Source organism: Schistocerca americana, chromosome 5 (assembly GCF_021461395.2).
Source record: "Schistocerca americana isolate TAMUIC-IGC-003095 chromosome 5, iqSchAmer2.1, whole genome shotgun sequence".
Lineage (NCBI taxonomy): Eukaryota > Metazoa > Arthropoda > Insecta > Orthoptera > Acrididae > Schistocerca > Schistocerca americana.
This window is the reverse complement of record NC_060123.1, coordinates 646,659,816-646,684,050: the sequence shown is the minus strand read 5'-3', so window position 1 is coordinate 646,684,050 and position 24,235 is coordinate 646,659,816. Positions and strand designations below refer to the sequence as shown.

The 24,235-nt window shown below is 46.4% G+C and overlaps 1 protein-coding gene across 1 annotated transcript in view; it reads left to right on the top strand.

Annotated features, from left to right (window-relative positions):
• Positions 1-24,235, top strand: part of LOC124615663 (venom dipeptidyl peptidase 4-like) — a 352,342-nt gene that overhangs the window by 81,617 nt on the left and 246,490 nt on the right. The window contains exon 3 of the mRNA XM_047143691.1: positions 9,986-10,071. Coding sequence (XP_046999647.1) covers positions 9,986-10,071 — 86 coding nt within the window. The remainder of the gene's footprint in view (positions 1-9,985; positions 10,072-24,235) is intronic.

Here is a 24,235-nt window from a genome sequence, read left to right as displayed (position 1 = left end):
TTCGATGGTTTTCTGCATCAAGAAACACGAAGTCTACCTGAGCTTAGGTACCTATTTTCTTCTGGATATCGTAATCGTTCAAGCTGGGTGAAAGCTGTGTTCCACACCATTACTGCTTTCTGACATGTTGATTGAAGATAATATCTTGTAGTTGGTTAGGCGATATCATGTTCCTGTTCAGTTTCATCTACACAATCGACTTTTAGACCCCTCTGTTGGGATGTGCTTCACGATCTTCTTGTGTTCACGAGTAGCTGAATACTGTCAAAGACCAGTTTCACGTTCGCTCATGAATCTGATTTTTTTCCCCCAATTTTGCCGTTAAAGCGGAGCTTTTTGGTAAATTCCTTCCGTCTACTTCTGATGGTGCATCGTCATTGGTCAGAGAGCGAAATAGGCAGAACAAGACATGAGGCATGTTAATGAAAATTGCGTTTTCGTGGCGCAAATGTCTTCGTTTGTATTCCTCGTGCACCGTATTACTTCATTGATGTCAGGAAACCACGAAGTTACGTTCTTTCTTGGAAACCTCAGTGTCTTGGCCGCAGTTGCTCTGATGCTCCCCTGTCGTAGATTTTACGCTATCTTTTAACCGCGTGTGGCGTTTATACTCTTTATAGATTTCTTTCACATATCTTCTTTCTTCCTATATACCCTGTGCACAGTCACATATCATTTCATAAAGTCTCGCAGTGTGAAGGTAACCAGGTGCGTCCGTTTTGCATCGGAAACAGTCTTTTGTTTTGTACCGACTGAAAAGTGTAGTCCATATAGCATTTTTGCGTAGAATCCCGCTGATGCTTCTCCTTGTTGGGCACCACTGTTCTCTATACTTACCGAGCGCATCTGTTGACTGAAGGTGGTTTCGGTTGGCGTAACACTTTCCGGTGGCAGTGTCCATTGAAACAGTATTTGTTTCGATACGAAACTCCTTACTGTGAAGGGAACAGCCAGAATTGTGTTCTTGAGAGACGAGGCGGGGTGGGACATGTTCGTATTCCAAAGGGGCAGACATCGAAGCAGTAGTATCTTCCCGCTTTGTTTCCCCTGGCGTGTCTGTCACAGGAGACTGAGTCAGCAACTGTTCTTACTTGCCAGTAGTTTTCCCACCACTTGTTCATCCAGCTGCGATAATTCTCTGTCTCTAATGATGGCTTTAACGACGGGTTATAAAAGCTCTATTTTCTTTGTTTCCTTCTTTTTCGACAGGTCGGACCATTTGTAATGAGATAAGAGGTCGTTCATCTTGAACCGGCACCTTCAAATTTCTTGTCCTATCAACAGCACAACTAGACAGTTCTATGCACCAATGCTTCCAAACTGTCCACTTAAGTCACACAATTGCCTCAGTTTACATTCAGACCCTGCAATTCTGCAATTAAGTCAATCACTAGTCATCGGTAACAAAGCGGGATAGGCACAGAAGTTAGTGGCAGACCCCATATTGTGCTTCAGCGAGAACAAACATATTCTTGTGACCTCCTACAAAGTACTCAAAACCACTGCTTAACAAAAGTTTTCATTCCGTCATTGTTCTCGAGTCGATGAATTTTTCAGTTTTACTTACTTATCGGTTTGGACTGGGTCTTAATGTACGTCCACACGGACCATGACGTCCAACACAAGGCTACACGAATTGCACCCGTGTATGTACGACTATATTATCACTCATTTGCCTGGCCATTTTTGCGGCAATGTATTCGCGAGCCAGAAGTGTTTACGCAAGCCACAGTATGACCGCGAAATGGACGAAAGCGAGCTAGTAGGAGTGAATGCCACTCTCCTGCGTTAGTATTCTACACGTAGAAACGTTAGCAAGAAACAGCGAAACTGGGATTCGTGGAGTCATTTCTTGCTTAAAAAAAAAAGGGAGCTGCTTCCGAAACTTTCGCTTATAAACTATTGCTGGACTCCTACCTTCTCCAGAAACGTAAAACACAATTTTGAATGTATCGTTTAAAAGCGTTGCTTCCGATATTTTGTAAGACCAATATCAATATGAACGACTAGACACCACACTGCGCAAAATAATTACAAGGTCACTTTTTGAAACAATTCATTTTCCCCTCACTGCGGCGCAGAAGCATGAAATTAGGCTCCACCGTAATCATGTACAAGCGTGCTACCCTATGACGTCATCCTAGGTCTCGGCGACGGTTCAGATAGCAAGGTGTCGACACGTGGGAAGAAAAGGCCAGTGTTCAGAACTTTATGTAAGTTTTAGGTGGGGTTAATGCTGTCACATTGGCATCAAAGTTCACCACTATTCCGCCCAACGCCACCATGGAAGTGTCACACTATGGAAAAGTCGTCACATGCCACCTTACCTGCATATCAGCCTTTCTCTTGACGCCACTGAGCTGGAGGTCAGAACCGCGACGCATAGCGTTCAAACCAAGCGCTTTTCTTGAAAGTTGCTGAGGAATGTATTTCAAACACACCGTCGCTGAGTATCGACGCGAAAAGGCTTCGGGAGGTGGCATGACGGGCGTAAATGAAACCACCTGTTGTCTTGGGCCTCTCATTTACACGCATTTCGTAGCCTAAGAGACAGTTTCCACTACAATATGCAACGGAATGACGTACTTCAGTCTTTGACACTGCTTACACCCTCGCGGAAGATTAAACCCTTCCCTAAGGACATTGTGGGGCTGCAACCCCAATGAACCTGCTCTGACCTTTTTTGGAGTGCAGTGTACGTTTTGGTTTGGTATACTGGATGGAACCACTAGACAGAGTTGAAAACCATTCGACGAAACTGAAACTTGGTCCGAAGCTGCAAAAAAAAAGTGGTCTTTCTGGTCTTGTAGTTTGGTCCCTCCTATGGAGGAGAGGGTGCGATTAGGACACGTGTGTGAATGAAAGGCAATTCGGTGCTGCTCATGCATCTTTGTTGAGCAGTTTAAATCGTACCAAAGCAAACAGCCCTCTACCTAGTCCTATGTAGCTGTGGGTAGGCAACCGCGTGGAAATCTGATTCCCATGGCCGGAAGAAGGCGTAAGTGCAGAAGTGTAGCACGGTTCAGCTAAGGACGGCGAAGGCGACTGCGAATCGTTCAAGGTTTATCTCTGTAGGGTTACACACTGAAGTTCCGACGGACTTCGGCAATTCCAGCAGGACAATGCGACACCCCGCACGCTCATAATTGCTACACAGTGGCTCCAGGAACACTCTTCTCAGTTTAAACAGTTCCACTGGCAACCAAACTTACCAGGTATGAACATTATTGATCATTCCTTGGATGTTTGCAAAGTGCTATTCAGAAGAGATCTCCACCCCTCTTACTCTTAAGGATTTATGGACAGATCTGCAGGATTCACGTTGCCAATTCCCTCCTGCACTACTTTAGACATCAATCGAGTCCATGCCACGTCGTGTTGCGGCACTTTCGCCTGCTCTCGAGGGCCCTACACTGTATTAGGATGGCGTACCAGTTTCTTTGGTTCTTCGCTGTGTAATTGCCTTCTGTTTCCACGATTTTCCTTTCACTCAGTGTACGTGACTCGCTCCACTATTGCAGAACGGTTATTTCACACGGTAAGACATCCTTAATTGCTACCAAATTCAAGGTTCGTTCGTGTGCACTTCCGACACACTCCACACGCACACTGTAATAAATTAAATTGCTTTTAACTATGGAAAACAGTCCAAGTAAATTTCTGTACCTCCGAAATTATGAAAGACATAGAGTTGAATTTAATATGGTAAACACGTACTTCTATATGACAGCATAACATAGTTTCATTAACATTGGTTTATGGAAACGCACAAAATGCCGTCACAGCCTGTCACGTCAGTTAACTTACCGTTACACAGCAGAATGCTGCAGCAGGGCAGATGGATTCGAAACTGTGGGGATCCAGCCACATGCTGTATAGCATTTGCAGATGCACAAAACTGCCTTTCACACTGAATTACATAATGATAAGCGACAAGCTGCACGTTCCATAGGAATTCTGCTTGAGAATGGCTCCTTTCGATCTTGAGAGCAGTTGGGGAACTAGGAACCCTGAGGTGAAAACACTGAGAAAAGGAAGCTGTAAGACTTTCTCGGATAGCTCAGTTAGTAGAGCATGGCTGCTGGAATAATCAGACTCACTACTTCCGAAGTAGGTGCTATTATTCTCTTTAACGAGCCCATTCATGGTATGTGAAGTTTAGAACTCAAATATGTCGACGACAGGAGTTCGATGCAATTCTCAAAAATTCTCGAGAAAATAGGTTTTGAAGTTCCTCGACCATACGGAATACGCTAAAATAAGATGGGTTTGTTGATCAGCTGTGTGGCTCTGTTGCAGTGCTTGCTTAGAGATGAGGGAAGTCTTGGGTGCGGTTCCCAGCGAAATGAAATTTTTAAACAAATTTGAATGTTCTACGAGGATTTCTAGGAAGGGTATAATACATAACGATTGAAAAAACAGGCAGCGCCCGAGACTAGTAAACGCTGGGTCATTTTTTTGTTTTGGCCGTTTAGTTCGAATATCGGTCACTTAAATTTAAAATTCAGCAGCTCTATGGCAATTAGTACAACTAATTGGAGTTTCATATAAAATGCATGATCCGTATTTCTAATCACGTACCACATATAAAAATCCAGTTTGCCTTGCAAACATAAATTCCGGATTACCACCTTTTGTAAAAGATTGTTTAACAAGGGTGTTTAAATTTAAAAAAATTACATACTAAATTTTTTCCATATTTATGTATTTTATGCTTGACGAAAATTATCGTAGAACACGTACCTTTACTGAAAAATATGGTTCCACTGGCAATAGAATCCAGTCGCCCACACCTCAGGTACTCTACTACATAGCCACACTGCTTGTTTACAAAAAAAAACTCTTTCAGTGTTAAACATGTTTGAACAATTTCGTGGTTGAGAGTTTTGGGAGTTTCAAATGCTTTTGGTGACAGATATTTTAGTTCTTTGCTTCACATGCCACAAATACATTTTCAAAAAATACGAATATCCGATTACCGTGTGACGTTCTTGCAAGATTATTCATCCCATAGTCTCTAACCTGTCTCTCTTGTGTAAAAGAATAACTATTATTTGTCTTCTGCAACTGATTTTAGTGCTGTTTCAACAAAACATATTTCACCATTCTTTAGCTTTCTGTTGTATCCATTGTTTTGTGCTGTGGAGTCCCTGTGTGACCACTGCCATTTCATATGACACGGGTGACCGGAATCTTTGTGCTAGGGCTACCATGTTTGTGGTTGCTCCTTTTCTAAAGGTATTGACGCTATCACTCGTAGACTTCGTTATTTTGACATCTCGGTAGTGTTACCCTTTCCATTTCCATACTATATTGAAGCGCCAAAGAAATTGCTATAGGCATGCGTATTCAAATAGCGTGTTATGTAAACAGGCAGCATATGGCGCTGCTGTCTGCAACTTCTACACCTACATCTACATTTATACTCCGCAAGCCACCCAACGGTGTGTGGCGGAGGGCACTTTACGTGCCACTGTCATTACCTCCCTTTCCTGTTCTAGTCGCGTATGGTTCGCGGGAAGGACGGCTGTCTGAAAGCCTCCGTGCGCGCTCTAATCTCTCTGATTTTACATTCGTGATCTCCTCGGGAGGTATAAGTAGGGGGAAGCAATATATTCGATACCTCATCCAGAAACGCACCCTCTCGAAACCTGGCGAGCAATCTACACAGCGATGCAGAGCGCCTCTCTTGCAGAGTCTGCCACTTGAGTTTATTAAACATCTCCGTAACGCTATCACGGTTACCAAATAACCCTGTGACGAAACGCGCCGCTCTTCTTTGGATCTTCTCTATCTCCTCCGTCAAACCGATCTGGTACGGATCCCACACTGATGAGCAATACTCAAGTATAGGTCGAACGAGTGTTTTGTAAGCCACCTCCTTTGCTGATGGACTACATTTTCTAAGCACTCTCCTAATGAATCTCAACCTGGTACCCGCCTTACCAACAATTAATTTTATATGATCATTCCACTTCAAATCGTTCCGCACGCATACTCCCAGATATTTTACAGAAGTAACTGCTACCAGTGTTTGTTCCGCTATCATATAATCATACAATAAAGGATCCTTCTTTCTATGTATTCGCAATGCATTACATTTGTCTATGTTAAGGGTCAGTTGCCACTCCCTGCACCAAGTGCCTATCCGCCGCAGATCTTCCTGCATTTCGCTACAATTTTCTAATGCAGCAACTTCTCTGTATACTACAGCATCATCCGCTAAAAGCCGCATGGAACTTCCGACACTATCTACTAGGTCATTTATATATATTGTGAAAAGCAATGGTCCCATAACACTCCCCTGTGGCACGCCAGAGGTTACTTTAACGTCTGTAGACGTCTCTCCATTGATAACAACATGCTGTGTTCTGTTTGCTAAAAACTCTTCAATCCAGCCACACAGCTGGTCTGATATTCCGTAGGCTCTTACTTTATCAGGCGACAGTGCGGAACTGTATCGAACGCCTTCCGGAAGTCAAGAAAAATAGCATCTACCTGGGAGCCTGTATCTAATATTTCCTGGGTCTCATGAATAAATAAAGCGAGTTGGGTCTCACACGATCGCTATTTCCGGAATCCATGTTGATTCCTACATAGTAGATTCTGGGTTTCCAAAAACGACATGATACTCGAGCAAAAAACATGTTCTAAAACTCTACAACAGATCGACGTCAGAGATATAGGTCTACAGTTTTGCGCATCTGCTCGACGACCCTTCTTGAAGACTGGGACTATCTGTGCTCTTTTCCAATCATTTGGAACCCTCCGTTCCTCTAGAGACTTGCGGTACACGGCTGTTAGAAGGGGGGCAAGTTCTTTCGCGTACTCTGTGTAGAATCGAATTGGTATCCCATCAGGTCCAGTGGACTTTCCTCTATTGAGTGATTCCAGTTGCTTTTCTATTCCTTGGACACTTATTTCGATGTCAGCCATTTTTTCGTTTGTGCGAGGATTTAGAGAAGGAACTGCAGTGCGGTCTTCCTCTGTGAAACAGCTTTCGAAAAAGGTGTTTAGTATTTCAGCTTTACGCGTGTCATCCTCTGTTTCAATGCCATCATCATCCCGGAGTGTCTGGATATGCTGTTTCGAGCCACTTACTGATTTAACGTAAGACCAGAACTTCCTACAATTTTCTGTCAAGTCGGTACATAGAATTTTACTTTCGAATTCACTGAACGCTTCACGCATAGCCCTCCTTACGCTAACTTTGACATCGTTTAGCTTCTGTTTGTCTGAGAGGTTTTGGCTGCGTTTAAACTTGGAGTGAAGCACTCTTTGCTTTCGCAGTAGTTTCCTAACTTTGTTGTTGTACCACGGTGGGTTTTTCCCGTCCCTCACAGTTTTACTCGGCACGTACCTGTCTAAAACGCATTTTACGATTGCCTTGAACTTTTTCCATAAACACTCAACATTGTCAGTGTCGGAACAGAAATTTTCGTTTTAATCTGTTAGGCAGTCTGAAATCTGCCTTCTATTACTCTTGCTAAACAGATAAACCTTCCTGCCTTTTTTTATATTCCTATTAACTTCCATATTCAGGGATGCTGCAACGGCCTTATGATCACTGATTCCCTGTTCTGTACATACAGAGTCGAAAAGTTCGGGTCTGTTTGTTATCAGTAGGTCCAAGATGTTATCTCCACGAGTCGGTTCTCTGTTTAATTGCTCGAGGTAATTTTCGGATAGTGCACTCAGTATAATGTCACTCGATGCTCTGTCCCTACCACCCGTCCTAAACATCTGAGTGTCCCAGTCTGTATCTCGTAAATTGAAATCTCCACCTAAGACTATAACATGCTGAGAAAATTTATGTGAAATGTATTCCAAATTTTCACTCAGTTGTTCTGCCACTAATGCTGCTGAGTCGGGAGGTCGGTAAAAGGAGCCAATTATTAACTTAGCTCGGTTGTTGAGTGTAACCTCCACCCATAATAATTCACAGGAACTATCCACTTCTACTTCACTACAGGATAAACTACTACTAACAGCGACGAACACTCCACCACCGGTTGCATGCAATCTATCCTTTCTAAACACCGTCTGTACCTTTGTAAAAATTTCGGCAGAATTTATCTCTGGCTTAAGCCAGCTTTCTGTACCTATAACGATTTCAGCTTCGGTGCTTTCTATCAGCGCTTGAAGTTCTGGTACTTTACCAACGCAGCTTCGACAGTTGACAATTTCAATACCGATTGCTGCTTGGTCCCCGCATGTCCTGACTTTGCCCCGCACCCGTTGAGGCTGTTGCCCTTTCTGTACTATATAAGACAGCAAGTGTCTGGCGGAGTTGTTACATCGGTTACTGCTGCTACAATGGCAGGTTATCAAGATTTAAGTGAGTTTGAATGTAGTGTTATAGTCGGCGCATGAACAATGGGATACATCATCTCCTGTACAGTGATGAAGTGGGATTTTCCCGTATGACCATTACACGAATTTCAGGAATTCGGTGAAACATCAAATCTGAGACATCGCTGCGACCGGAAAATATCCTGCAAGAGCGGGACCAACTTCCGGAAACTACTGCGGATTTGAGTGCTGGGCCATCAAGTGTTAACTGGGCCATCAACACCATGTCAGCTGTGGATACTCCGTAATCGTGTTGGACGCGTGCAAGTGGAGTGATACGGGACCCCTCATACGTCTTCATACGACCCTGACACGTGACACGTGTGTATGCATCCTGTCTGATCAGATGCATCCATTATATGTCCACTGTGCATTACGAAGGACTGCAATCCCAGCAGGACAATGCGACACGCCAGACGTCCAGAATTGCTACAAAGTGGCCCCCGGAACAGTCTTCTAAGTTTAAACACTACCGCTGGCGACCAACTCCCCAGCCATGAACATTATGGAGCATATCTGGGATGCCTTGCAACGTTCTGTTGAGAAGAGATCTGCATCCCCTCGTACTGTTACGGATTTATGGACAGCCCTGCTGGATTCATCATGTCCGTTCCCTCCCGCACTACTCTGGACATTAGTCAGGTGCATGCGTCTCTTCTGAGTGTTCATGGGGGCTCTACATGATATTAGGCAGGTGTACCAGGTTTTTTGGCTGTTCAGTATAAAGTGAACGCTATAATGTATGTTACCAGAATGGGCACATTGTTCCCTGTGGTTCACCTGTGACGCGTGTATCAGCTACATATTTGTGGCAGTATATGGCTTGATATATATGTTACACAAATCATACAAAAATTCTGTTTCCAGTTCTTTAACAGGAAACGTACTTGCTTAAGATCGTGTACATACGACGTTACTGTAAAACTTTTATAAGAAGTCCCTTAAATTCAAATATCCTGTTTCGAAAAGTATAAACCACTGGAGATGCCTAAAACTATGTGATATATTTTTGCTTCCACCAATAACAAACACTCAGTTTATCAAGACGAGTAAAAGTTGTTCTTATCTACAAGAGAAAAAACTTCAACAAGGTAACTGATTAAAAATGGTAGTTGATGGTATTAAGTCTCCTCTGTTAGGTGTGAACTTGCATTGTTTCGAAAGGAAGTCGACCACTCTTCCTAACCAGCCCAAACCATTTTCTCATTCAGTTTATTTAGCTAAAAGTATTGGAGCGAAGAAGATGATTTCCTTACTTAATAAAGAATTTCTTTACTTAACTAGATGCTTTTGCTTTGTATTTTTTTCGGAGTTTGCAAATTGCTATTTAAAAACATGACATTGTACTCAGAGCGGGTAAAAGAACGACATTTACCCGTATTGTAAAACCTGTGTTAATCTAATGTTCAGCTATGCCTCTATATATTACATATGCACATGATTCTAGCATTTCTTGTACTGTGTCTTTTAAATTTAGCAAGTGTGAGGACTGAGAGAGCAGTATTGTGACAAAATATGTGAATCATCAGCTCGTTGCATCTCGAGCAACTGAAAACGAAGAAAATGGATTGTTCGCATTTGTGGTTCTACGGATGGACGAATCAGTAACTGACTGTGGTGTCTACTGTTCCAGAAAGCAAGCTGTTCCACGCAAAGGATGGCCAGATGGTTGTCACGGACATCAACACCAACGAAAGCACGGTCGTGGTGCCCACAGAGGTAAGTTCTATTCGAAGTAAAAAAATACCCACCACGAGAGGGAATGCTGCCTGGTGGCACTTTTTTTAAAGTGTAACTATGTTAGAAAAACTGTTATGCCTTTTTACGTTGCATTGGCTCGTTGATACGTGACACTGCATGCATTCGAAAATAGCCACAGACCGAAACTAGCCAGTTACGTACTACGTGATGTAATAAAATTCACCTGTATGAAAGTTTCTATCAGCCTACGGTTGAGGTGAAAATGGTTTCAGCATTTACAGATTATCGGTTTGCCGACTACGCCATCGATTTAAGTCACTGTACTAAGTGCTGCGATATTTAGTTGGTTGTTACTGGTACTCCGCTCTTGAATCCTCCTCACGACTTAAAGTGCCTTTCCCCATGACTGGTATGCTTTGAGTTATAGGATTAGGTTTCCTTGTGTATCCCTAGACGATGCATACTTCGTGTTGAGTGTCAATGTCAATTCCTTTACTTATATGGGCAGCGCCGTAAGCACTGTAATGTGATTGATTCATGACGGACTATTCAAAAATCATTCAGAGCCAACGGCCGGGTTGGGGATTTTCTCTGCCCGGGGACTGGGTGTTTTGTGTTGTACATCTAGAACCGAACGTAAAAGTCTCGTGTACTGTTTAGGGATTTTTCCAATTTTACTCGCTTCAGTGCGGATACTCCGGGGACTCGTTGCGGACAAAACGACGTCCGTGTTTCCTGGAGGCAAACGTAACGACCGCTCTCTGATCAGTCATCCACAGACACGCGAGTGCGTGTGGACGTGGGTGTCAAAACTTTTCTTTCCCCCCTGCGGGTCCGGGGATTAGAATAGGCCCGCGGTATTCCTGCCTGTCGTAAGAGGCGACTAAAAGGAGTCCATCCCCCTCACGGGGGTAGTTCGCGCCTGCGTCCGGAGACGGACGGTTCCACGACCTATCATCGTGGTCCTTTTGGTTTTTTCACTTCTCGTTTCTTCCTTCCTTTTGCTGGTTCCTTTCTTTGCTCTTCTCCACCTCACTGTCTTCCTTACTCTTTCCCTTGCCTTCTCCTTGCCTTCTCATTGCCTTTTTCTCCTTGCCTTCTCATTGCCTTTTTCTCCTTGCCTTCTCATTGCCCTCTTCTCCTTGCCTTCTCATTGCCTTCTTCCCCTTGCTTTCTCATTGCCTTCTTCTCCTTGCCTTCTCTGGTCTCCGCCTCGGCGTTTGAGACAGTCTGTCCTCTTTCTCCCTCTCTCTCTTCTTTTTCCTCTTCTTCCTTCCTCCCTGTGCGTGCCTGAAGGCCGACCCACGCGTTCGCACGCGTAGCCGGTGACGGGGTAACGCGTAAGTCCCCGCCCTGGGTAGACATGTAAGGCACGCGCGTACCCCCTGGTAAAGGCCAGGCCCGGGGAGGGGTGATTGCCTGAGCTGATACCTTCTGACCATGCCGATTGGTCCCTCCGTCTGTTTCTCGGGAGGTGTGCCCTGAGGTGTAAACATTCACCTAAGGCGGGAGTGCCCTCTGAGAGGGTCCCCACAAGGAAGGAGCGCGCCATCGGAGACGCTGGCAATCATGGGGGATTCCTCCGCAATGGATTCTACTCCATCTCTTTCGACTTCGACCCAAAAACGGAAACGTGACCAGCCAACAGTGACAAAAGTACTACCGCCTGCCCCCACAGTTCCTCGTAGTTTCTAGAACTGAGGACGGAAAGGATTTTTCCTCTGTCAACCCTTTCGTTATTCAGAAGGGCGTAGATGCCATAGCCGGATCTGTCAAATCCTGTACCAGGTTGCGTAACGGCACCTTATTACTAGAAACTGAGAATGCCTTTCAGGCACAAAAACTGCTTCGGGCCACCCTCCTGTACATGTTCCCTGTCCGGGTGGAGGCCCACCGAACTTTGAATTCGTCTCGTGGTGTGGTCTATACTGGCTCCCTCGACGGATTGACTGACGAGGAGCTTCAATCATTCCTCGCTGAGCAGGGCGTGACGGCTGTCCATAGGGTCATGAAAAAGGTCAACAATGACCTTGTACCGACCCGGACAATTTTCTTGACCTTCGATAGTGTTAAGCTGCCATCGCGCATCAAGGCGGGCTACGAGGTTATTTCTGTTCGCCCCTATATCCCGACACCTACGCGCTGCTACCAGTGTCAGCGTTTCAATCACACTCGACAGTCTTGTTCCAATGCGGCTAAATGTGTCACCTGTGGCAGGGATGCCCATGAGGGTGACTGTCCACCTCCGTCTCCTCGTTGTGTGAACTGTCAGGGTGACCATGCCGCATCCTCCCGCGACTGTCCTGTCTATAAGGAAGAACGCTGTATCCAGGAAATTCGGGTCAAAGAGAAAGTGTCCACCTCGGCTGCTCGCAAGCTATTGGCTAGTAGGAAGCCCACGCTGCTCCCAGCGGGGAAATACGGTACTGTCCTCGCCTCTCCTCGGACTACCCGGGAGGTAGCAACCCAGACATGCGATCTGACCTTCAGCACCACGGTCGTCCGTTCGGCCAGTGCTAAGATCGCGCGGTCGACGTCTCCTCTTCCTCCCATCACCCCACAGACACGAGCACCTTCCTCAGCTTCTGCTAAGACGAAGACACCGAAGTCAGATGCACGGGCCTTCAAGAAGGAACCATCCCGTGCAGACTTCCTCCGTACCTCGACCTCCCAGCCTTCGGCCGGTACTTCCACTACACGTCCTTCCAAAAGGGCGCATAGGAAGCACAGTTCTCCTTCCCCGCCACGGCGCATTTCTTCTCTTGCGCCACCCAGCGGCTGCCGCCCCAGGCCGTCATCCGTTTCGCCTGGCCGCACCGCTGGTCGCCGTACATCTGGCCGTTCACTGGCGGAGGAAGCTCCCCCTCCCGGCCATCCTCCCGAGATGGCCGATGACCCTATAGACCCAATGGACGATGACTGTCCGCCTACTGATAGCGGCGGCAGTGCTCGCTCGAAGCCAGGCCCTAAGCGGCCTTCGAGGTGACCACTTCTCTCATCTTTCCTTTCTTACGATGGCACTTATTCACTGGAATATTCACAGCATTCGTTCCAACCGAGAGGACTTGAAGTTGCTGCTCCGCTTGCACCGTCCGCTTGTCGTAGCCCTCCAGGAAACGAAGCTACGCCCATGCGATCAAATTGCCTTGGCACACTACACCTCTGTGCGTTTTGACCTACCCCCTGTGGTAGGTATCCCAGCTCATGGAGGGGTTATGTTGCTGGTCCGGGATGATATTTACTACGATCCCATCACGTTGCACACCGGCCTGCAGGCAGTTGCCATCCGCATTACTCTCCCCACTTTTACGTTTTCCTTTTGTACCGTTTACACTCCATCGTCATCTGCCGTTACCAGGGCAGACGTGATGCAACTTATTGCTCAGCTACCTGCACCATTTTTGTTAACTGGAGACTTCAATGCCCACCATCCCCTTTGGGGCTCTCCAGCATCCTGCCCGAGGGGCTCCTTGTTTGCAGACCTTTTCAACCAGCTCGATCTTGTCTGCCTCAATACTGGCGCCCCTACTTTTCTTTCGGACACATCTCACACCTATTCCCATTTAGACCTCTCTATATGTACTCCCCAACTTGCACGCCGGTTTGAGTGGTATGCACTTTCTGATACATATTCGAGCGACCACTTCCCGTGTGTTATCCATCTCCTGCAGCATACCCCCTCTCCGTGCTTCTCTAATTGGACCATCTCCAAGGCAGACTGGGGGCTCTTCTCTTCCAGGGCGACCTTTCAGGATCAAACCTTTACAAGCTGCGATCGTCAGGTCGCACACCTCACGGAAGTCATTCTCGCTGCTGCTGAATATTCCATCCCTCACCCTCCTTCTTCTCCACGTCGCGTACCGGTCCCCTGGTGGACCGCAGCATGTAGAGACGCTTTACGTGCTCGTCGACGTGCTTTACGCAGTTTTAAACGCCACCCTACAGTGGCGAATTGTATCAATTATAAACGATTACGTGCTCGGTGTCGTCGTATTATCAAAGAAAGCAAGAAAGCCAGCTGGGCTGCTTTCATAAGCACCTTCAACAGTTTTACTCCTTCTTCTGTTGTCTGGGGTAGCCTGCGCCGGCTATCTGGCACTAAGGTCCACTCACCAGTTTCTGGCTTGACGGTCGCGAATGACGTCCTTGTGGCCCCTGAGGCTGTCTCCAATGCCTTCGGCCGCTTTTTCGCAGAGGTTTCGAGCTCCGCTCATTACCACCCTGCCTTCCTCCCCCGCAAACAGGCAGAGGAGGCTAGGCCACCTAACTTCCGCTCCTCGAATTGTGAAAGTTATAATGCCCCATTCACCATGCGGGAACTCGAAAACGCACTTGGCCGATCACGGTCCTCCGCTCCAGGGCCAGATTCTATTCATATTCAGATGCTGAAGAACCTTTCTCCTGCGGGTAAAGGTTTTCTTCTTCGTACATACAATCGCATCTGGATTGAGGGACATGTTCCCGCATGCTGGCGCGAGTCTATTGTTGTCCCGATTCCTAAGCCGGGGAAGGACAAGCACTTGCCATCCAGTTATCGACCTATCTCGCTTACCAGCTGTGTCTGTAAAGTGATGGAGCGAATGGTTAACTCTCGATTGGTTTGGCTGCTCGAGTCTCGACGCCTACTTACCAATGTACAATGTGGATTTCGTAGGCGCCGCTCTGCTGTTGACCATCTGGTTACCTTGTCGACCTTCATTATGAATAACTTCTTGCGGAAGCGCCCGACCGCGGCTGTGTTCTTTGATTTGGAGAAGGCTTACGACACCTGTTGGAAGGCGGGCATCCTCCGCACCATGCATACATGGGGCCTTCGCGGTCGCCTCCCTCTTTTTATTCGTTCCTTTTTAATGGATCGACAGTTCAGGGTACGTGTGGGTTCTGTCCTGTCCGACACCTTTCGCCAGGAGAATGGGGTGCCACAGGGCTCAGTTTTGAGCGTCGCTCTCTTCGCCATCGCGATCAATCCAATAATGGATTGCCTCCCAGCTGATGTATCAGGCTCCCTTTTCGTGGACGATTTTACCATCTATTGCAGCGCGCAGTGTACACGTGTCCTGGAGCGCTGTCTTCAGCGTTCTCTTGACCGTCTTTACTCCTGGAGTGTCGCCAATGGCTTCCGTTTTTCTGCCGAGAAGACGGTCTGTATTAACTTCTGGCGATACAAAGAGTTTCTCCCACCGTCCTTAAGACTCGGTCCCGTTGCTCTCCCAATCGTGGAGACAACCAAATTTTTAGGCCTTACATTTGACAGGAAACTTAGCTGGTCTCCACATGTGTCATATTTGGCCGCCCGTTGTACCCGTTCTTTAAATGTCCTCCGTGTTCTCAGTGGTCTGTCGTGGGGAGCGGATCGAACCGTCCTACTTCGTCTATATCGGTCGATCGTCCGCTCCAAGCTGGATTATGGGAGCTTCGTATACTCCTCTGCACGGCCATCCATCTTACGCCGCCTCAACTCCATACAACATCGGGGTTTACGACTTGCGATCGGAGCATTTTATACCAGTCCCGTAGAGAGTCTTCATGCTGACGCTGGCGAATTGCCACTCACCTACCGGCGCGATATACTGCTTTGTCGGTATGCCTGTCGGCTACTGTCAATGTCCGACCATCCGTCTTATCGTTCCTTTTTTGACGACTCTCTTGACCGTCAATACGGGTTGTATGTCTCTGCCCTGCTACCCCCTGGCGTTCGCTTTCGTCGCCTCCTTCAACACCTTACTTTTTCCCTTCCTGCAACCTTTCGAGTGGGCGAGAGCCGCACGCCACCTTGGCTCCAGGCTCAGGTCCGCGTTCACCTTGACCTCAGCTCGCTCCCAAAAGAGGTCACCCCCGGTTCGGTCTACCACTCCCGTTTTTTGGAACTTCGTTCGAAGTTCATCGACATGACTTTCATTTATACAGATGGCTCTAAGACCAATGACGGGGTCGGGTGTTCCTTTATTGTCGAGGCACAAAGTTTCAAATACCGGCTCCATGGCCATTGTTCGGTCTTCACAGCTGAGCTCTTTGCCCTCTACCAGGCTGTTCTTTACATCTGCCGCCACCGACATTCTGCTTATGTCATCTGCTCAGATTCCCTGAGCGCCATCCAGAGCCTCAGTGATCCGTACCCGGTTCACCCTTTCGTACACCGGATCCAACGCTCTCTTCAGCAGCTGGTGGACGTCGGTTCTCCAGTTAGCTTTATGTGGGTTCCGGGCCATGTCGGTATCCCTGGGAACGAAGCTGCAGATGCCGCGGCCAAGGCTGCGGTCCTCCAGCCTCGAACAGCTTCTTGTTGCGTCCCTTCGTCCGATTTTAGTAGGGTGATTTGTCGGCGCATCTTATCTCTGTGGCATGCCGATTGGGCTGCACTTACGGACAACAAGCTTCGGGCCTTAAAACCTCTTCCCGTGGCTTGGACGTCCTCCTCACGCCCTTCTCGGCGGGAGGAGGTCGTTTTAGCCCGGTTAAGAATTGGACACTGCCGGTTCAGCCATCGCCATCTGCTGACGGCTGCGCCGGCGCCGTTCTGCCCATGTGGGCACTTGCTGACGGTTAGACACATTTTAATGTCCTGTCCAGATCTTAACACACTGCGCCTCGATCTTAACCTGCCAAATACTTTCGATGCCATTTTAGCGGATGACCCACGAGCAGCTGCTCGTGTTCTTCGTTTTATCAATTTGACACACCTCGCTAAGGACATTTGATGATGCTGTTTTTTAATCCTATGCCTGTCAGTCTGTCTTTTATCGTGTTTTCCCTTTTAGTTGTTGTGGTCAACTTGTGCCTCGCGGTGCATTCTTAGAGTAGTCAGGGCGCTAATGACCATTGAAGTTGTGCGCCCTAAAACCACAAAAAAAAAAAAAAAGAAAAAACTTTTCTTTCTTTTTGTCCGCGGCTCGTGGTCTAGTGGCTATCGTTGCTACCTCTGGATCACGTGGTCCCGGGTTCGATTTACGGCCGGGTTGGGGATTTTTCTCTGCCCGGGGACTGGGTGTTTGTGTTGTCCTCATCATTTCATCATCCTCGTTATTCGTGACAGTGGGTAGAATGGACTGTGAAAAAAGGGGGCTGTGAAAAAATTAGACCTTAGTACGGGCGCTGATGACCGCGTAGTTGAGCGCCCACAAACCACACATCGCCATCATCACAAGCTCTTTGATTTTTCTCCCGTGTGGTCACTATTGCAGATGCGACCTTTGGTTAGGTTTTCTCTTAAAATGAACCTGTTCCCATCTGCCACAAATGTTTTTAATGTCTGCATTTTAGGGTCTTCTTCGTCTGGAACACTTGCACTTGGCCGCCGAACAACTCCAGAAGGGGCCTCCCAGCCAGAAATCCCGTACGGTCATTTCAATGCAGGCCATAATCAAATTGCTACGCCTGTGTGAAATTATACATTAAGAGACCGACAAAATCGAAAGGAGGTTAAAAAATGTCAGCAGTAGTTTCTCTAACAGCGGCTACAATCTACACTTGAATTCCGGGCTGCCGATCCGTTATCTCTGGCTGTGTCAAATTGTACTTCCAGACTCCTAAAAAACTTTCGATTTTAATGTCTTGATTACCGCGAAATGACTTGGGTCTTTGCTGCATTCACCACATACGTGTTGCTCCCGACGTACACGCAGCAAGAAGCGAATCCTGTAACACAGTATTGTAGTTACTACGTTAGTGTGGTGTGCTTTCGCGTTCAGAACTAGACTCGTCGCAGGTTTGTAGTAACTAAAATATCAAAGTTGCAAAAAGCATAAGATAAAAATAACAGTAAAATAATCAACTGCCTGACAAGAGGTGAAGCACCCAGAAGAAATGGATGACAACGTAACAGGTATAAGAGCCACGGAGTGCTTTAGTGTAGATCGTGTTTAGTCTTGTTACCAGGCCTGGTGGGCTATCTAAGGAGCATAAACAGTTTCCGACGTTTGGCGATCGCTGTGAAGCACGCGAAGGTGCCGCCCAGGAATCTGTAGTCGTTTAACATACATACTCGTAACGCGTAGAGGTGGTGACTGGGAAGCAGGGTTCTTAAATTTCTTGCACTGTCACAGATATTCTGGACGTCAGAGGAAAACTATCGTAAGTGCTAAAATGACGATTTTGAGGTTTCTATGGCACGTGGCTTATTTAAGTAGTACGTTCTTAATGGTGAACTACGGTATGTATACGGCTCACAGAAAAGAAACTCAGTTATGTGACAGTATTGAATGTGCAAGCAGAACGCAGCGGTAGTCAGTGGTAAGTGATCATGATAAAGACGAACTGCACGCAGAGACTACTGGGAAAGGATAACTGTACATTTGACTTACTTCACAGGTAGCAAAGCTCATCCGCAGCATCTTCTCTGTTCTCTCCTGTAAAGTCAGTAAAATGACACTTAAATATAGTTTAGCCACGACGTCCAAATTTTTCAAAGGTAATTTTTTCTCTGTCAGAAGTAATCTGTTCCACCAATTAATCAACTGCTATCGACGCTAAAATATTTCGCCGCTGGTGATTTCTTTCCATTAGAGACTTCATTGATATTGATAACTAGGAAGACAGCAGGATTAGTAAAATGATGTGTACGCAAATGTGCAACATGCACAGGGACAGTTTTGTTAATTATTTCATTCCTCTGTTGTCATTAAACGAAAATAAAATAAATAAATAAATGTATATACATTCATTTTCGTTTTTGCTTAAATCTTTTAATTTCTCTTTTATACATCTTATTTTGAACACAATGCCATTTCACTTCTTCCTCCATCTTTGGTTCTCATCATGTTACTTTACAAGCAGCGCCATCCGAAACTCACATCTACGAACAGGTATTTTTATTCTGTGTATAAAATTGCTTTATGGAGAGGATTGTACAAAAAAGAACAACACAGCGAAAGTGTTGCGTCTCCAGTTACTTCCTCCTCTCTCCACACTAGATTTAGCAGCACAAGCAAAATTATGTACAGTATGTAATTGTTACTGTTCCTCAAACTATAACAGCAGCATCCAGTTTGGATATGTGCATGGGTGCACTTATGCCTCAGATATGTAAAAGGAATTACGGTCGTTCAATGAAACTGTTGGTAACTTATTCTCTATATATCTCACTAATATAATAATTAAAATGACCACATAATAGAAATTGGTTTTGTATATGATGAGGAACTGTAACAGTGGATGCCCAAAGGGTGATCAATAATTCAGCAAATGTACTTCCTGTATAACATCAATTACTGCCTGTATAGCACGAATTACTGCTATCATGATTTAATCATTCTAACCACCAGACATAAATACAATAACAAGTTAGCCAGTGAGTAATCAACTCCTATGATGTCTGTGTTCTTATAGTTTAATTAAGACCCTCAAAAGGATCACTTTTTCACGAAGCATATTGCACTTCAAATTTTCTATTATATTGGGTACCTACTTAGTCTTCTATCATGCAGCTGTGCTCAGTGAACATTATCTTACTTACAAATGTTGTGTGACAATCGATCATACTGTGGCGCCCTTATGTTGGGAACTTTATCAAATCGTGTATTTTAGTGTACACACTTTAGAACTTACAGGGTGTCCAGAAAAGGACTCCCTGATTTCAAAATTAAATATCTCGAAAACAAAGATCGATAGAGGAATGCAGTAAACGGTATGTTTATTGTGAAAGCTGTAAGAAGTTTATACAGCAGTTTGAAATAATAGTTACAAAAGCTGCTTACAGATGGCGCTGTAATCGCCATACGTAATGCCTAGTATAAATAATGATCCGAAGCCCAGAGCGATCAGTTCCACTGTTGAAACGTGAAAGAAGGTTAGCGTACCGAAGGAAGAGATTAAAACCATTTACTCCATTGAACAACGCGTTTTTCTGGTGCTAGAGTACCACAGGTTAGAAGAGAGTCCTACGGCAACAAGGCGGAGTTTTCAAACACGATTTAATGTTCCAAAAGGACCCGATGCGAAGACTATTCGTACGCTCATCGCAAAATTTCAACGAACAGGCAGCGTAACTGATGATCTAGTGGGGCATGTTGGCTGCAAGCAAATCGCAGATACGCGTGAAAATATCGCCACAGTTTCTGGAATTATTCAGCGAAATCCAATGTCATCCGACCGTAGAATTGCATCTGAGACTGGTTTGAAGCGTTCCAGCACGCAGAAAATACTGAGAAAGAGCCTACACATGTTTCCACTCAAAATTCAAACGCACCAGGCCATACCCGTACGAGCTGTGCAACAAAGGGTTGCCTTTGCTAATCAGATGCTCACAGTGATTGATAGTGAAGGATTTGATGTTGGCTGCATCTGGTTTACAGATGAAGCACACTTCCACCTGAATGGATACGTGAATAAGCAGAACTGGCGATTTTGGGGTTCCGAAAAGCCACATTGGTGTGAAGCGAAACCCCTGTATTTTCCTAAAGTTATTGTGTGGGCTGCTGTATGCAGCAGAGGCATTACTGGCGCTTTTTTTCATTCGAGAAAGGGTAACTGGTACACGTTACGTTGCAATTTTGGAACAATTCGTCGCCACACAGCAAGCGTTAGAGGATCGACCAGGTACAGAGTGGTTTATGCAAGATGGAGTCCGACCACATCGAACCGAACAAGTGTTTCGCTTTCTTGAGGAATACTTCGGGAATCGAGTCATTGCTTTGGAATATCCCAAATTTAATGGTGCAGCCATGGATTGGCCTCCATATTCGCCGGATTTGACTCCCTATGACTTTTTTTTGTGAGGCACAGTGAAAGACATGGTCTACCCGAAGGATCCCGCCACGCTGGACGAGCTAGAATCGGCGACCTCTGTGGCATGTGAATCTATTTCGGTTGAGACACTACGAAATGTGATGGCGAATTTCATTCTTCGTCTGCGCCATCTCTGTAGTGCTAATGGTGAACATTTTGAAAACATTGTGATGTGATTGTTTGCAAAGATTGTTTTCACACGATTATTTCACTTATGTATGCTGATATGAGCTGTAGAGCGTACAGCGCCATCTGTTAGCAGCTTTTGTAACTATTATTTCAAACTGCTGTATAAACTTCTTACAGCTTTCACAATAAACACACCGTTTCCTGCATTCCTCTATCGATCTTTGTTTCCGAGATATTTAATTTTGAAATCAGGGAGCCCTTTTCTGGACACCCTGTAAGTTCCTCACATGGGTCCCTGTCAGTCTGTGTCCTTTTTCTGGGCATAGTGCTTACATGTTGCCCTCTTTACAGGATTCTGGATGCTCTGTCAATCTACGTGAAGTCATTTCTAAGCAAAGTTGTTGCATGTACTTTCCAATCCGTTAATCAGAAATTTAGTACGCTCTCTTTTTAGTCACTCAACAGATACAGATTTTTTACTAATTTCAAGATAGTGTTGCTGTTTACATACACATGCCACACAAGCTTAGTTAAAAATCTTAGACTAATATTTCCGCTGCACGAGAATATGTTTTCATATTTTCTACTACTGTATGGAACTTGTTTACAATATACATTAGCGTCTGGCACGGCTATCGCTCGTGTTACCTTGATTAAAATACTTTGTGACTGGAGGATGGCAGGGGTGGGGAGCGTAGTTGCTGGTTTGTACAGAGCATACTATGTGCTCAAGTGATCGATAGCTGCGCGCGCACCAAAGAAGAAACAAGTCTACTTACCGACTGTTACACCGTCCTCGTAGGTAATGGGGACGGCTGTGGTGCGAACTGCTGCTGCTGTGCGAGACTGGTGCACTGAGATGCCGTAGTAACACGCTATAGGCAAATAACAGCAACAAGACGGACGAGCGTTTAGTCACACGTGAATCGAAAAGTAACGAACAAAAAGGCAAAGAAAATTTTAAGTGGTGCACACGACACACTAACGGATGCACGCCACTTACATCTGAATCACACTCGCTTCTTCAGCGTCACTCGAAGCTGTCAGAGTTCAATGAAATAAGTTCATCCGTATCATTTTCTACTATGCATTCATACTCCAGTACTTTCGTTATTACTTCTTTCGTGTGTCTTACAACATTATTCCAGTCTGATGGCGAAGTTCGGTTTACAGCATCTTTTGCCAATTTCTTTCCACTTCCGCTAAAGTACATTTTTTTTTTCTGTCCCTTGTAACATAACATTTTACTTGAGCATATACGGGTCCAATCGAACTGAAGCGGCATTGGTGTGGTGGCAGTCTAAGGACTCTATGACCATATTTTTGTCATTTCATCTAAAACGTAAAGAGGTAAAGGTGGTTCACTCTGAGCCACGAGATCCAACAGTTCACCCTTTGTACAGTCGTCTGGTAGGGAATGTTTCTTCGTTGTAGACCGTCGATAACGTCTTGCTTCCTGGAAGCAACTGCAGGTGCCTAATCAAGGATAGTTGAATGATATGAGGAGTTATCCGTAAGAATTGCTGAGGGCTTGCTCAAGTTTTTCAGAAGAGAGTACTTAAACTAGCGCCGAAATGTATCTCTATTCATTTCTTCGTGGTTATCGGCGCTTTTATTCGATCTAAATAACAACATACAGTTTTCTATAAATCCTGCAGATCTACCTGCATGGAGAAGGCCCCCCTGCGGGTCCGGAAAAGAATAGGCCCGAGGTATTCCTGCCTGTCGTAAGAGGCGACTAAAAGGAGGTTCAACCGTTTCGGCCTTCCATGTGATGGTCCCCCTTGGGGTCTGACGTCCATTTTTCAAAATTTTACCGAAGTACGAGCCTTTTGGGGAAGGACGCCTTACGTGGTGTACCACTGGTCCTCAGTGCACTAAGACCTTGGCGCTCAGCATTGTAACGGCGTTGTAACCATACCCACTATTCCTCAAATCGGGCCCAAACGCCTGATGGGTTGTACAAGTTACGCCCATAGTGAGTCCCCATCTGCACCTACGATCATCATAGACTTTCCATGGCACGCGAAATCCAGCACGGTAGCCAGCCCGTTGTGGTGGGGTCGTCATGTACCCTCTTGGTTGTAGCCCCCTGACAACACAGGGATCGTACTGCCAAAACCTGAGCTGCACCCTCCCCACGTCGGCCAAGGAGTAGATGCCAGTCTCCTTGGGGCATCAGGACTCCCGGCAACGGTCATCCTGCCAGGTGGCCCTTGCTGAGGCTGGGTGGCGCCCGTGGGGAGAGCCCCTGGTCAGAGTGGGTGGTATCGGGGCGGACGTTTCGCAGATGAAACGTCAACACGTATCAGGTCGCTCTGCGGCCGAGTCTTTTAAAAAGAAAGGTACTGTCTCTGGTTCTGGTTCTCCTGCCCTTTCCCCCTTGGCCACTCCCTGGGAGGAAGGACAGGCCTGCCGGCTTGGGGCGAAGTACTTCCCCCGCTATTTGGTCTGTTCTCGAACTGATGGGGGGACGTTCGCCACCTCCAAGCCCATGATCTTTGTTCACCACATCAAGGACATCTTCGGGGAAATCGAGGCTCTCAGTAAAATGCGTTCGGGGTCCGTTCTTACAAAGACCACCTCCGCCACACAGTCGGCGGCGCTCCAGGCTTGCGACCGCCTAGGGGACATCCCAGTGTCCATTGTCCCACATCTGGCACTGAATAGGACGCAGGGGGTTATTTTTCATCGGGACCTCCTGCTGCAATCTGATGAGCAGCTCAGGGCCAACCTGGAGTGCCGAGGCGTGCATTTCGTCCGGCGAGTCCAGCGCGACCCCAATGACCGTCACATCGACACCGGGGCCTTTATACTCGCCTTCGAGGGGGACGTTTTCCGAAAGAAGGTAAAGGTAATATGCTACTGGTGCGACGTGTGACCTTACGTCCTGCCTTCTATGCGCTGTTTCCAGTGTTTGCGCTTTGGGCACATGTCGTCACGGTGTAAGGCTGAGCCCCTTTGTGGCGATTGTGGACGTCCTCTTTGTGAGGAACGTACATGCACCACACCACCTCGGTGCGTTAATTGTCCTGGCATCCTCTCACCTAGATCCTTAGACTGCCCCGCATACCAGAAGGAGAAGAAGATTAGAGAATTCAAAACATTGGATCGTCTCTCTTATTCTGAGGCCAGGAAGAAGTTTGACCGCCTCCATCCCGTGACGTTGACCACTTCGTTTGCCTCAGTCGTGTCCACTCCTTCCACGGTATCCTCACCCCTATCCTGTCCCCCCTCCACCTCCTCCCCCAATCCGGGGTCTATGCCTCTGCCTCCCAAGTCCCTCCCTTCCAAATCCTCCTCCCCCGTGGCCCCCGCCCCCTCTGCCCCA